The sequence below is a fragment of the Neltuma alba genome, unplaced genomic scaffold, assembly GCF_004799145.2.
Source record: "Neltuma alba isolate B1F8T4 unplaced genomic scaffold, ASM479914v2 tig00002280_pilon, whole genome shotgun sequence".
Lineage (NCBI taxonomy): Eukaryota > Viridiplantae > Streptophyta > Magnoliopsida > Fabales > Fabaceae > Neltuma > Neltuma alba.
This window is the reverse complement of record NW_021632805.1, coordinates 40,572-54,073: the sequence shown is the minus strand read 5'-3', so window position 1 is coordinate 54,073 and position 13,502 is coordinate 40,572. Positions and strand designations below refer to the sequence as shown.

The following is a 13,502-nucleotide window of genomic DNA, read 5'->3' as shown; positions in this document are numbered from 1 at the left end:
TATTCCCTCTTGTTTTGTAAGGTCTAGCTTATTACTACCTCAAGTTTTTGATCTAAAAATTAGCTAGGAGTTTGATTTAGTCTTAAATATAAGACTTTAATCTAATTTGTCTCTTAAATTTATAATTCCTCCACTCCCAAAATTTGTTATGATAATTTCAATACACATGATTAAATATGATAGCTTAGGAAATTCCATATATGTTTGTTACAAATAACAGATTTAATTAATCTTCTTGATATCCCTAAATTAGTTATATAACTTTTATATTAAAGATCGAAGATAATACTATTTTCCATTTCTTCCCACCCAAATACTATTACTTAAGTAGTAGTAGCAATAATAAATATATATATATATATATATATATATATGAGCTGAAAAAAGATAAAAGACAATTTAATAATATTGGTGGATATTATTCTCATCATATTCTTTTATTTCTATCCTTACTAAATATTTAGATTTTTTTTATATAATAGCTGAAGATTTTGATATTATCTCTTAAGCTTTTTAGCAAATAAAGAATATTTCACTTTTAAAAAATAAAATAATAAAAAAAGATTTTCATGTCATGTCTGTGTGAGTGTGTGTGTTTTGTATGATGATGAATTGATGATGTTTCAAAAGTGCTAAGAGTGTAAATGGTTATACACACTCAGTAAAGTTCTTAGTAATTGAATTGAACACTAGTAAAAAAAATTATAAATTAGAATAGCTTCCACTTTATCCACACCAAAAAACAAAACAAAAAAGAATTTCTTCCAATTAACTGGCAAACTACATCAAAAAAAAAAAAAATGAAAGTCACAAAATATGCATTCAAAAATATGTTAATATTTTTTCGTCCTGAGCATGAATGTGTGTCTATCCTTAAAATTAATCTTTTATAAAATTTGAAGTTTTACTTACCAAATTTGAAGTTTTATCAAGAATGATTGATAAAGCCCAATTTTTATATATTTTATCCCACATTAATTCAGGATTTACATGACAATTTTGGGCTTAATTGGATTTTTATGCATAATTGGATTAATTAGTTGATTTTTGGATTTTGCAGAAAATTTGAGTTTTTGGATTAAAAATATAGATATTTTGTGATTTCCTATTTTTGACTTGGAATTAATTTTTCTTATTTCTTTGGAAACAAGTCTCGTATTTTTAGAAAGATTATTTTTAGAAAGTTTTACAATTTCTTGCCTAATTTTTGTTCAGATTTAATATTTAATTTTTGATTATATTTGGATATAATCTACATCAATGGATGCACTTAAATTCTTGTAGGTCAAGAAAGAGAATATAGGAGATCCAATAGTGCAAGATTGTTTCTTGGAATCTAAGCACAATCCAATGACTAATATCAAGTGGGTCAATTAATTACTAATGGGCTTGAGTTTTGGATTCAAAAAAATTTCTTTTTTTCCCATTAAAATAATTTCTTTATTTGAGAGGACAATAAAACGCCTAATACCCCTGAATCATTGATGCCATATTCACGCCTAAGGATATCTCCTTTCCATTCTCCATTGACTCACGTACGGACATCAATTTTTCAACGCCAACTCTCCTCCCCCTCATTCACGTCAAGCAAACCCACCAATTAAATAACCATCTTCCTTTCACATTCATTTTTCCTGGAGGCGATCCAATTCCCATCTCCACATCATCATCAACTTTCATCAAATTATGGCCGTAGCATCAAACAATTTTGGAGGAGAAGGCAATTTGATGGAAGCTTAAGCTTATAGGGAGGCAACTTGGGAGGAGCATGAAGGAGACTTGAGCCTTGGGCTAGCACTTGAAGACCATAAAGGAGTGATGTTCCATTTATCTTTTTAATTCAAGGACTTGAGATTATTTAGTTTTAAATAATTTTAAGTTGTAATTTTGTGAGACAATTTAGTTCTAGATTGTCATCTTTATGCTTGGATTGGATTGATATTTGGATTTTATGTGTGTTGAGACACTTGTTGGAATTTATGTTTAGAACCTTTGCATTGCTAATTGAATTTATAATTGAGTTTTCATTATGAGTTTAATTATCAATGTGGTTTGAATTGCAAAATTTGGGTTCTTTTGCCTCTTAATTGTTTAATTAAGTTGGTTAATTGTCTAATTATTTAATTGGATAATTTCAAACATGATTTCCAGAATTAATTTGAGATATTTTCATTGGTTTTAATAAGCTTAATTAACCAACCTTATACTGTTATGAGTTCTCTAATAGTTTAAGGGTTTTTGGAATTGAGGGTTCCCTTTGTTTCAAATAGGTGATTAACTTTATTAATTCCACTCTCTTATCACTTCACTTTGGTCTAATTAACTGATTAAGGTTATGAAGGTTAAATCCATGCGAATCCTAAGTTGTCCCCTCTACCTTACCGAAGAGAACTTCTCAGTTTTCACTTGTTAATTTTCTTTGCTCTTTAGTCAATTTTCTTCATTTATCATTTTAATTTTCTATCTTCAAACCAAAAAACCCCCAAAATTTGCATTGCATTCATTTAGTTTAATTTAATTTTCATATAGATATTAGGACATTTGCATTTTGCATTTAGAATTAGAATTTTAAATTTTAGTTTAAGTCCAATTTATTGCATTTTTTTCATCACCTAAATTTTTACCTAAAGAAACCCATAACTTGCTCCTTGGAAGTAATGACCTAGGTCGACCATAAACTACAAATTAATTGGGACCTAGTTTAATTGAGTGCTTTAACGACAGAGGCATCATCAATGATCGACATATCTACCAATTAAATTATCTGCTTCATGCCCAATAGAAGAATTATAAATTATACAATTTTATTGAACTCATAAAACTTTGCTTGTAAGAGAATCATAAGTTGTACAATTTTTCAAATCCCACGTTTAGCAGCTTGTTTTTTGTTCTAAATATAAATTTCAACGATAAATCCGTTGCTTATATTTAATATCACAAAATATGTCAATTGTCAACGGTCAAATTTATACTGTATTTTAAAAAAATTTATAAGAAGTTGTACCGTTGACATCACATGAGTACAGCTTGTATTAGGATTCAATGCAATAATGCAGGGTCTCACCATTAAATTACGCCATATAAATAACACCTTAACGAGACCTAGAAAATCAGGCAGTAGGAACTTTTAGATTAAAAGTTTGCCCTTTCATCGTCCATAGTTACTACTAGAGAGACTATCTACAACAAAAAGAAGCTATAGCAATTATGAGTACCAACATTGAGAATCATGAATATGATTCTAGTTCCTCTTTAAATTCTTTGTTGTTGGCATCTGATCCCATTTACCTTGCAGTGTTAAATGCTGCTATTGAGTTGAACTTGTTTGAGATCATTGGTAAGGGAACCCCCAAAGGCATGTCTCCCTCTGAAATTGCTTCCAAGCTCGAAAATTCATATGCCGGCATGGCTCGTCGGCTTGACCGAATGTTGTTTTTGCTTTCTAATTATTCTCTCTTGACTTGTTCTTCCAACAAACTTAATGAGAGGTTTTATGCTCTATCTCCTAGTGGTAAATACTTAATCCCCGATGAAGATGAAACCTCCAGCATTGTATTCTTCAAATTATGTAATCATCCCGCCTACGTAAAAATTTGGTAAGTATTTCATGTTTTGATTGATAATCGCCAATTTGTGTTTATCCATTTCATGTTTTGTATATACGATGCCAGGCAAAACTTCAAGCAAGTGATTCTTGATGAGGAAGAGGACCTGTTCAAGAAAGTTCATGGGATGCCTATGTATGAATATATGGAAATGGATCCAACGTTCAAAACTGCTTTTCACAGGGCAATGGCTGATTTGTCAACCATGATGATGAAGTATGTACTTGCGACTTACAAAGGATTTGAGGGAATATCAACACTTGTTGATGTGGGTGGTGGCATTGGCCAAAGCCTCAAAATGATCATTTCCAAGTATCCTTCAATTCAGGGCATTAACCTTGACTTGCCACAAGTGATACAACATGCATTATCCTGTCCAGGTACACACGCCTACATGCGCACATGTTTGACATATAAACACTTTCTACGCATTACAACCTGTGTAGAAAATGAGGAGGATTTTTCTTCCTTGAATTTCAAAGGAGTATTTTTTTCATTTTTTTTTAATTTTAAATTTCAATTTGAGTTTACTTCCTTTTATGTTATTTATGAATCGTAGCTTCCTGAATTTGGAAATCACAATTTCAGCCTTTTTTTTGTCATTTTCATTTTTTATGTTTGCTTTTTGGTTAGCCTTTTCTAAATTAGTTAGCAAATGGTGTAGAAAAATCATTTTCTGCGCCTGTACATATTAACTATATATCTACAATGGTTATAGAATCGGTGTAAAAATTCTTGTCCAGACCACTGTAAAAAGATCTTTTGACATATGACATAGTTAATGGCATTCTCATTTTTGCTCTTATTTTAACCTTTTACGGGTAGTTTTGCATTTGACAAAAGTATATGGTGTTTGACGCATATTGAATCTAATTTTATGAAAAAATTTGCACCTTAACGTATTAATCAATGGAATTATGTAATTTTCAAAACTCATGCACTCAAAATTTTTCTTTGAGCTTACCATACGATCTTTGGATAATTAAAGGAATGAAGCACGTTGGAGGAGATATGTTCAAAAGCGTTCCACAAGGTGATGCTATAATGATGAAGGTCAGTTAGACACTACAAATAATTTTACAGGGTAATTAATTATTATTCCTAGGTTTTGCTAATGGTAAGCTATATGTTCAATCTCTTGCAGTTTATAACTCATAACTGGGGAGATGAAACCTGCATTCAAATATTAAGAAACTGCCATAGATCTCTCAAAAATGAAGGCAAGCTTATTATTATTGACCTTCTAATGCCAGAATTACCAAACGGAAGCGACGGCCATAAGCATGTATCAATTGCTGACAACCTCATGCTTGTGCAACCTGGTGGGAAGGAAAGAACAGAGGAAGAATTTGAAGCTCTTTGCAAAGATAGTGGCTTTTCTAGCTACCGCATTGCTGCTCGTGTTGCCTCCACTGCTTTGGGAGTCATTGAGTTTTATAAATAAACTAGATCGTCGCCATGTTACTTTGTATGGATCCGAGTCTAAAGAGAGTCACACTATTTATAGACACACATATATATAGATGGTTTATGAATAATGCATGTCACAAGGTATGTACGGTTTATGTTATATATAGAATAAATAAAGGGTGATGTAACATTTGAATATAATAATTTATGACTAAGGAATGAAACACGTGTGCAATACCATATCCAGTCCTTAATATAAGACTCAGTTGATTAATATGAGAAGATTGAAAGAATTACTCGATTACTTAATTATAGCACATGTTATGTGATTTCTCTAAAATAATTATATGTATTATCAGATTATACATCAATTTAATTTATAAGTAAGACAAAGCAATTTGGATAAAAAATTAAAGGCTAAACTATACTTTTAGTCCTTTAACTTTATACAAGGTTTTATTTTGGTCCCTTAACTTAAAAAAGTAAACTTTTAGTCCTTTAATCTTAAAACTGTTAACAAAACATGATAATATTAAGTTTTTGAATGCTGATAAAACAGTACTAAATGCTAATATATTAAGTTTAATACTCATAACAACCATGATTGTTACAAAAAATCATCATTTAACACTAACAATTTTAGAGTTAAAGGATTAAAAGTATACTTTTTAAAGTTAAAGGACTAAACTGAAACTTTATATAAAGTTAAAGGACTAAATGTATATTTTAGCCAAAATTAAAAACAATAAATGTAAATACGATCACAAATGAAAGTCGGCCCTTTACAATCTCTTGGTAGCAATATAAAATGTTGCCACCAAGAGTCCGTTCTTCAGCAATGACTTATTAGAAGCGCCACTGAATGTGAGATGTTCAACAGCAACTTGAAAAAGTTGCCATTGAAGTCATATTTTGAGCAGCGATTAAAACAATTATCACTAAAAGACAAACTTTTAGGGTGATTTTCTAGAGTTGCTGCTAAAAGTTTTACTTTCAATGGTAACAAATAAGTTGCCACTGAAAGTTATTCTAAAAGACATACTTTGAGCGCCGACTGAAAAGTTACACTTTGATCAGTAACTTTTTTAGTTGTCACAAAAAATCTTATTTTTTGTAGTCATATTCTTTCATCTACTTCAAATTTTTGCCAAACAAAGTGGTGATTGATCAAGAATACAAAAGGAATTTTTTTATAAAATGGGGGAATTTTGCTAAAGAACCAAAATCACCTAGAAACTCCTTTTATTTATGTCTAAATAATACTACCTCCGATTTTCATTATAAAATCTTATTTGTAAACTACAAATGAGGTCTTATTGGAGATAGTACTTTTCAGTTTCTATGAGCAAGTAATCTAACATCTTCAATAGTATCTCTAAAGGAGTTGTTTTCATCGCACCCCCTTTTGACTAAGCTAATGGCTTCATTGCAATTAGCGTGAAGGATTATGTTTCCATGTTTTTTGGATCAGCATAGACATAAAATAATCCATTCAATTCCGCAATGGCTGAAGGAATTGAGGTGAGTTTGAGGCTAGAGCCCCATATCCAACGATGATCGGAAGTATCCCTGGTTACTCTCCTACATCCGCTTCTAGCTAGGAAAAGCATGGACATATAATTTACTAACTCTGGAACTTAATATAAGAATTTATTTAACTTTTATTTTAATCCTAAATATAAGACTCCAATTCATTTTGTTTCTTATATTTATTTTTTTAAAATAATTTTTGTTATAATAATAGTTATATTTAAGATATTTTAGGAAAGATAACACATATTTATTATAAATAACTAATTTAACTAACTTTCTTAATCTACTCAAATTAGTCAATTAGCTCTTGTATTAATGACATGAGGTAGTACATCTATCCATCAAGTCTGAATCCAAACAAGCCCAATGCCCGAAAATCCATGAGGTCATGGGTGACGAATTCACAAACTTTGCATCCAAACGTAACTTGACTAACTGCAAGCATGTCGAGTGCCAAACAAAATGGATGATCTGAACTGCAAGAAAAAGTAACATGTGATGGGGTGCGTTATCTTCTCAATAAATCTTTAAAGATTTTTATTTCCTAACAAATATGCTTCTTCTTTTTTTAACCAGCTAACAAATATGCTTGTTAATTCATACTTAATTAATTATCTTTATCTTACGTACATTCTATTTCATGTATTTGATGCAAAAATAATATAAAAATTGTTTTTTTAATAATTTTTATTTTATAGTTTATCATTGTATTTATCAGTTTATGCACCCTGAGTGTGTGTGTGTGTAGTCTTCAAAACCTAAGGGAAGCGCTTTTGATACGGAATGGATGGCACTGGTGGGTCTTTTTTTTTCTTTTCAAGCGGAGGCATTGCTGGCAATCCTAAGTAACTTGACTAACTACAAACACATCAAGTGCCAACAGAACGGACGATGCATGCTGCAAGAAAAAGTAAGTTATCTTCTCAATACATTTTTAAATGGTTTTTATTTCTAACAAGTATGTCTTTTGTTTAATTCATGCTTGAGTAATTATCTTTATCTTACATATATTCTATTTCACGTATTTGATGCAAAAATAATATCAAAACAAAAAATTGTTTTTAAATCTAGTTTATCAGTACAATGATAAATTATATACCCTGACTCCTAAGGATATGTGTGTGTGTATATGTATTCTCAAAGCCTAAGGGATGTCTTTTTTGTATGGAATGGGTAGGTATAAAATTATAAATATGAAACTCATTTGCTCACTGACTGTTAAAAAAAAAAAAATAGCATTGCTGGTATTTTTATATGTCATATTGCACTATAACAAAAACATGCTTTTAGCGACGAAATTAGCGATGGACTAGCGACGGATTAGCTATGGAATTTGTTCCGTTGCTAATTCCTTTGTCGCTAATTGATTAGCTACAGATTAGCGACAGAAATTTCTGTCGCTAATTCTTGACAAAAAATTCCGTCGCTAACCTAATTTTTTTAAAAATAAAATAAAATGCCACGTGGCACTTCTACCAATTGCCACGTCATCACTAGGGACCACCTCCATGTGTCTCTGCCACCTCACCTCTACTTGTCATGTGTACTGCCAGCTCAACTTTGCTGCCACATGTCGCCACCATATAATTCTCTCTTTAAAGTGACTTCTCCATGGCTCGAACCCAAGACCTTCTCTGTGCGCACGTGCAGCTTTACCAATTGAGCTGCAATAAACCTGTTAATAGGACTAAGTAAACAATTAATCGGTTCGGTTAGTGTTAATAACCAAAATAACCGAATAACTGAAATGATCACAATGAAAAAACCGAACCGAAACTGAACATAGTAAACTAACCGAAACGAAATAACCGATATACATTTGGTTCGGTTAGTGGGCTTATTCGGTCATTGGGCCTTTTATTGGGCCTTTTTTTTTTTTTCAGGTACCATTCTAGCCCAGTACGCACAAAAAGTCTAAATAGTGGGAAAAAATGATTTTTTGGGCTCTCTTTGTACAAAGAATCTGGATATTTGAAAAGTGTGATTAAAGTTTTAAATTCCAAAATCAAATATATTTTATTACACACTACATATATTCTGAGACAGAATAATTATTAAAAAGTCAATGACAAGTTGTAAATATGTAATTGCAATCCTCCCAAAATTTAATATCCTTGAAAACGCCACAACACCTATAAAATTGTAAATATCCTAGAAGAACCATCATGAACCATTGTCAATGAACAAGAAGAACAACCATCTGAGAGCAAAACCAGCGATCTGAGTGAGGAGGAAGAATCTATCTATGACTTGCGGATATCAGCTGAACATAAAACAAATCAAATATATCAGCATTGAAAAAGTTTTCTCATCCCAAATAACAACAAACTCTCTCCTGAAACCCCATTACATTTCACCAATCCTTTCAACTTAACACTTATGGCTTATACCAGTAATGAAGCATGAGATTAATTGCAGTAGAGAGAATACAGACAAATTAAAAGTGCCCCAGCTCATCAGATCCTGACTCATCATTAACATTTATAAACAATCTGAAGTCAACCCATTATGCAATTGATTAACATCTGCTAGCCGAAGTTCATGTGGAAGACATTCAACACCCCACCATCACATGGTAAAAATCAAACAACTGAAACAAGTAACCCAAAATGAAATTCCACAAGGCAGCCTGAAATTTCAGCCATCACTTGTCCCAAAGTTCCTTGCACACAACTTGCCATCAAGTCAACAACAACTACAATTAAACAAGAAAATTAGAGAGTGCACAACTTTAGAGCCAAAGAAAAAACAAACAAATTAAGCACAATATTTATTTACTCCTAAGTTTTTTCCCTGTTGCATCTATAGTATATCAACGGTTGCCTCCAATGCAATTTTTTGCAAATCTACACAAAGAAAAACAAAATTAGACTTCATATATCATAATAAATCAAACATTATATTATTCTTATAATGTTATAAGTAAAAATAAAATATTACCCAATTCTATCTTTTGGATATCATCATTCCCTTCTTCTACAACATGTTGAATTGAGCGTCTAAGCCAATCTTGAGCACAAATTAGAGATTGCACAGTTTTAGGAGTTAAAGAGCTCCTAAATGAATCTAGAACTCGTCCTCCAGTACTGAATGTAGACTCTGATGCAACCATAGAAATTGGGATAGCTAAAACATCTCTTGCCACTAGAGAAAGAATAGGAAATCTAGGACCATTTAGCTTCCACCAGCTTAAGATATCAAAATCATCTTTATTAACCTCAATTTCTTCATTCAAATATCTATCAACCTCAGTTCTGCTAGTTCTTCCACCAAGACGCTCATTCATGAACTCTTGTTCCTCAATATCAAGCAATTTTCTAACTTTCATAGCAGGATCATCATCTTCATCACAATGATCTAGTGTGCTATGCAATGGCTCCTTTTCAGATAGGGTTGAGGGGAAAAAAGTGTGTTTGTATTCATTATACAAAGAAATTAAAAGCTCTTTAACATGCATCCCCAAACTTGTACTAATTGCGCTTGTGTGCATTTTACACAAAGCAAATTGCACCCATTCTAATTTATATCGTGGATCAAGAACAGCAGCAATGTAAAGAAGTTGATTCATTTTCATAGGATCTCCCCAATATTTATCAAATTTCTCTTTCATTCTATTTGCCATGGAAGCCAACTCCCAAACATCACATTTTGTCCACTCATCCAAAAAACGATATAGCTTATAAATTTCATGGAAAAAAGTATTAGATGTTACAAATAAAGAGCCAGATATCCGCACAGTAAGCTCATAAAAATGACCCAACATCATAATCATCCTCTTAACATTCTTCCAATCTTTAGACTCAGACACCCCCTCTTCATCTTGAAGATCAAATCGAAAATAAGGATCTTTATCCTCAAACCTTTTAAGCTATAGGGACATCAAATAGGTAGAGTTCCACTGAGTAAGGACATCTAAGCACAAGATTTGCTTACTTTGAATCTTTTCATCCACACAACTCTCTTTAAACTTTCTCATCTTAAGGGGTGATTGTCTAATAAAGTGAACAGCTTCTCTAACTTTTTTCACAGAACTCCCTATTTCTTTCAACCCATCAGTAACAATCAAGTTGATTATGTGTGCAACACATCTCATATGCAAGAATTGACATTTCATAATTGAGTGACCCCAATTCACAATTTTTTGTTCTAAATATTGAACCATGACATCATTAGAACTAGCATTATCCACGGTAATTGTGAGCACCCTTTCAATTCCCCATTCAAGTAGACATTTTTCCATTTCCATTCCAATATCCTTCCTTATGACTAGAAATAGGAATGAAATTTAAAATCCTCTTTCTCAATGTCCATGCATCATCTATAAAATGAGCAGTAACACACATATAATTGATTCTTTGAATGGAAGTCCAAGTATCAGTGCTGAGGCAAACCCTTTGCCTCTTATGCAGTAAATAGTCTTTAAATTTAACTTTTTCATCAATGTAAATCCCAAAACAATCACGAGCAACAGTCCATCTTGATGGAATTTTAAACCTAGGTTGAGCAATTGACATAAATTGCCTAAACCCATCTCCATCAACAAACTTGATAGGTAATTCATAAGTAATTATCATGCATGATAAGGCTTTCCTAATAGCATCTTGATCAAATTTCCAATTAGTAAGACCCACTTTGTCATCTACATTAAAGTTCAAGTGAGATTGCGCAAGTTCTTCAGGAGGGGGCTTCAATTTACAAGTAGTCAAATGGTTGTTAAGTGCAGTGGTTCCATTAGCTTTTGAATCACATGCAAGATCTTTTTCACAATAGTTGCTCTTACCTCTAGTTTCACCTCTTTCATTCACAAATTTGGTGAAATGCTCCCAAACCTTTGATCTTGGTTTCATGCTTTTGCTTTTTGTAGTCCCATTTGCTATTAGCATTGAAGGCTTTGTTGTTTGAGTAGTAGCATCATCCCCAGCTTGAGCATCACCCATAGTTTCACCATGAGAAGACATCTAATTTAAAATATATATATATATATATATTAGTTACACCATCATCAAAGTGAAACATGTTAAAGAATTTTCTCCACTGCATCATCAAACTGTTATGAAATAATAAATTGAAGGCTTGAAGAAGGCGTGCTTAATTTTCTCCACTACTTGAAATAATAAACCCTTTGCAGTTGTATATAAGAAAACAAATGAGGACAATTTATAATGAATAGATAACTCCTATCTATAATCAATCTCTCTTCTTTTTAATTCACAACAGATTCTATAATCAAGCATCACCCATGGTTTCAACTTTCAATCAATATATATATGCTGCAAAAGAAAAGAAAGGGACAGGGGATCATGACATCGAAAAACATAAGCAAACCACCCAAATACAGAGGAATGTCGGATGTCGGATATGATCACGTATCACCCATGGTTTCAATCAATATATAATTGATGTCGAATGCAGAGTATTAATTTCAAATTCAAATAAACCACCCAAATGAAGTAAAATTATTTTACAATCGTATTATGTTCTGTCTATGCAATATACCCATATCAATTATCAAAGAAAAACACTAGAACAGTAGCTGAATCAAAAAATACGGCTGAAAAAAATTTCGACAACTTGAATACCATCTTTTACTTGGCTGAACGTGGAGAAGGCCGAAGGGAGACGGATCTGAGGTCGCGATTGTAATGTCCTAATATATGAAGACCGGTGGCGAGTGGTGAGTTGAGTGGCAACTGGCTGACTGCGATGTGATGCTCCTATATGGAGATTGTGGCTATCTGCGAGTCTAAAGTCTGAACCTTGCGACGGTGACGGCAATGACTAAGGAGTGTAGATCAGAACTTCTGAGGGACTGAGGATGAAGGGAGTCGTTGAGAACTTCGAATTCACGCTGCGCAGGTGCGCAATCCGCCTGTAGACTTAGGGCTTGCAGAGGGGATGGGAGTCTTTGAGAGTTTGGGACAGAGGGAGCCAGTATCGAGTGAGCTGTGACCGTGAAGGAGTGTGATGCCGTGAAGGACTGAAGGCGTGAAGGCGAGAAGGGCTGGTCAGCTGGTAGGGGTCACGGGACTGGTGGACTGGATCACTGGAGTGACTAGATAGATAGAGTCAAAAGAAAATAAAAGGAGTAGTTGGGCCGTGGGAATTGGGGAGACTGGGAAGGAAATATTTTTTTTTTAAAAAAGTTTGATCAAATTCAATTATTTCGGTACTAACCGAATTATTTTTCTTGACACCGAACTGAACACCGATAACCGAAGGAACCGAATAAAATAACCAAAAATAATAATAACCGAAATAATCGAATTGAGTTCGGTTCGGTTCGATTTTCGGTTCCGGTTCGGTTTTGCTCACCCCTACCTGTTAACTTATTATGTAAATTAAATATATATAATATTATTTTACATAAACAATTATATATACATATATATTATTAAAAACTAAAAATATACTATATGATAATTTTAATCATAACTATTTTAATGAAAAAATAATTTTTCAATATTTATTTTATAATTTTTTATTTTTTAAAAAATGTTTTTAATATAATTTAAATTTCTAACGACACTAATCTTGAATTTTAACATAAATATTTTTTAAAATTTATTTTAATTAATATTGATAAGATATAAAATTTAATGATATATGTATTACATTACATTATATTATATTATCTATATGTGTTTTTATATTTGAAGAAAATCATTTATAATTAGTCAAAAATCTTGTTATTCAAAAAATAACTACTATAATAAAATCTAATAAATTATTCTATATAAAAAATTAAATGATTTGAATAGATTATGATAAACAGTATTTTCTTGCTTGTATATATATCCTATGTAATTTATTTTCTTAAAATTCTTTGTATATACCATTTGTTTTTTTATTGAAGACCAAAATCAATCTATATCATGGGTATTAATTATATCGTAATTAAATTTTATTGTTTAATGATTGAAATTCAAAATTCATTTCAATATTAATTTGCATTCA

General features: G+C 31.9%; 1 protein-coding gene across 1 annotated transcript; it reads left to right on the top strand.

Annotated features, from left to right (window-relative positions):
* The first annotated feature begins 3,128 nt into the window (after window positions 1-3,128).
* LOC114721202 (isoliquiritigenin 2'-O-methyltransferase-like) lies at window positions 3,129-5,203 on the top strand. Its single transcript, XM_028907024.1, has 4 exons — window positions 3,129-3,596; window positions 3,672-3,985; window positions 4,594-4,658; window positions 4,750-5,203. Exons 1-4 carry the CDS (start codon window positions 3,208-3,210, stop codon window positions 5,047-5,049), a joined length of 1,068 nt encoding a protein of 355 aa, XP_028762857.1. The 5' UTR covers window positions 3,129-3,207; the 3' UTR covers window positions 5,050-5,203.
* The last annotated feature ends 8,299 nt before the right edge of the window (window positions 5,204-13,502 follow it).

Excerpts from the sequence above, each read along its gene's own strand:
- LOC114721202 (XM_028907024.1), top strand. The coding sequence starts at position 3,208 with ATGAGTACCAACATTGAGAATCATGAATATGATTCTAGTTCCTCTTTA. Across the intron at positions 3,597-3,671 it reads CCCGCCTACGTAAAAATTTG|GCAAAACTTCAAGCAAGTGA; the intron begins GTAAGTATTTCA and ends ATACGATGCCAG. Across the intron at positions 4,659-4,749 it reads GTGATGCTATAATGATGAAG|TTTATAACTCATAACTGGGG; the intron begins GTCAGTTAGACA and ends AATCTCTTGCAG.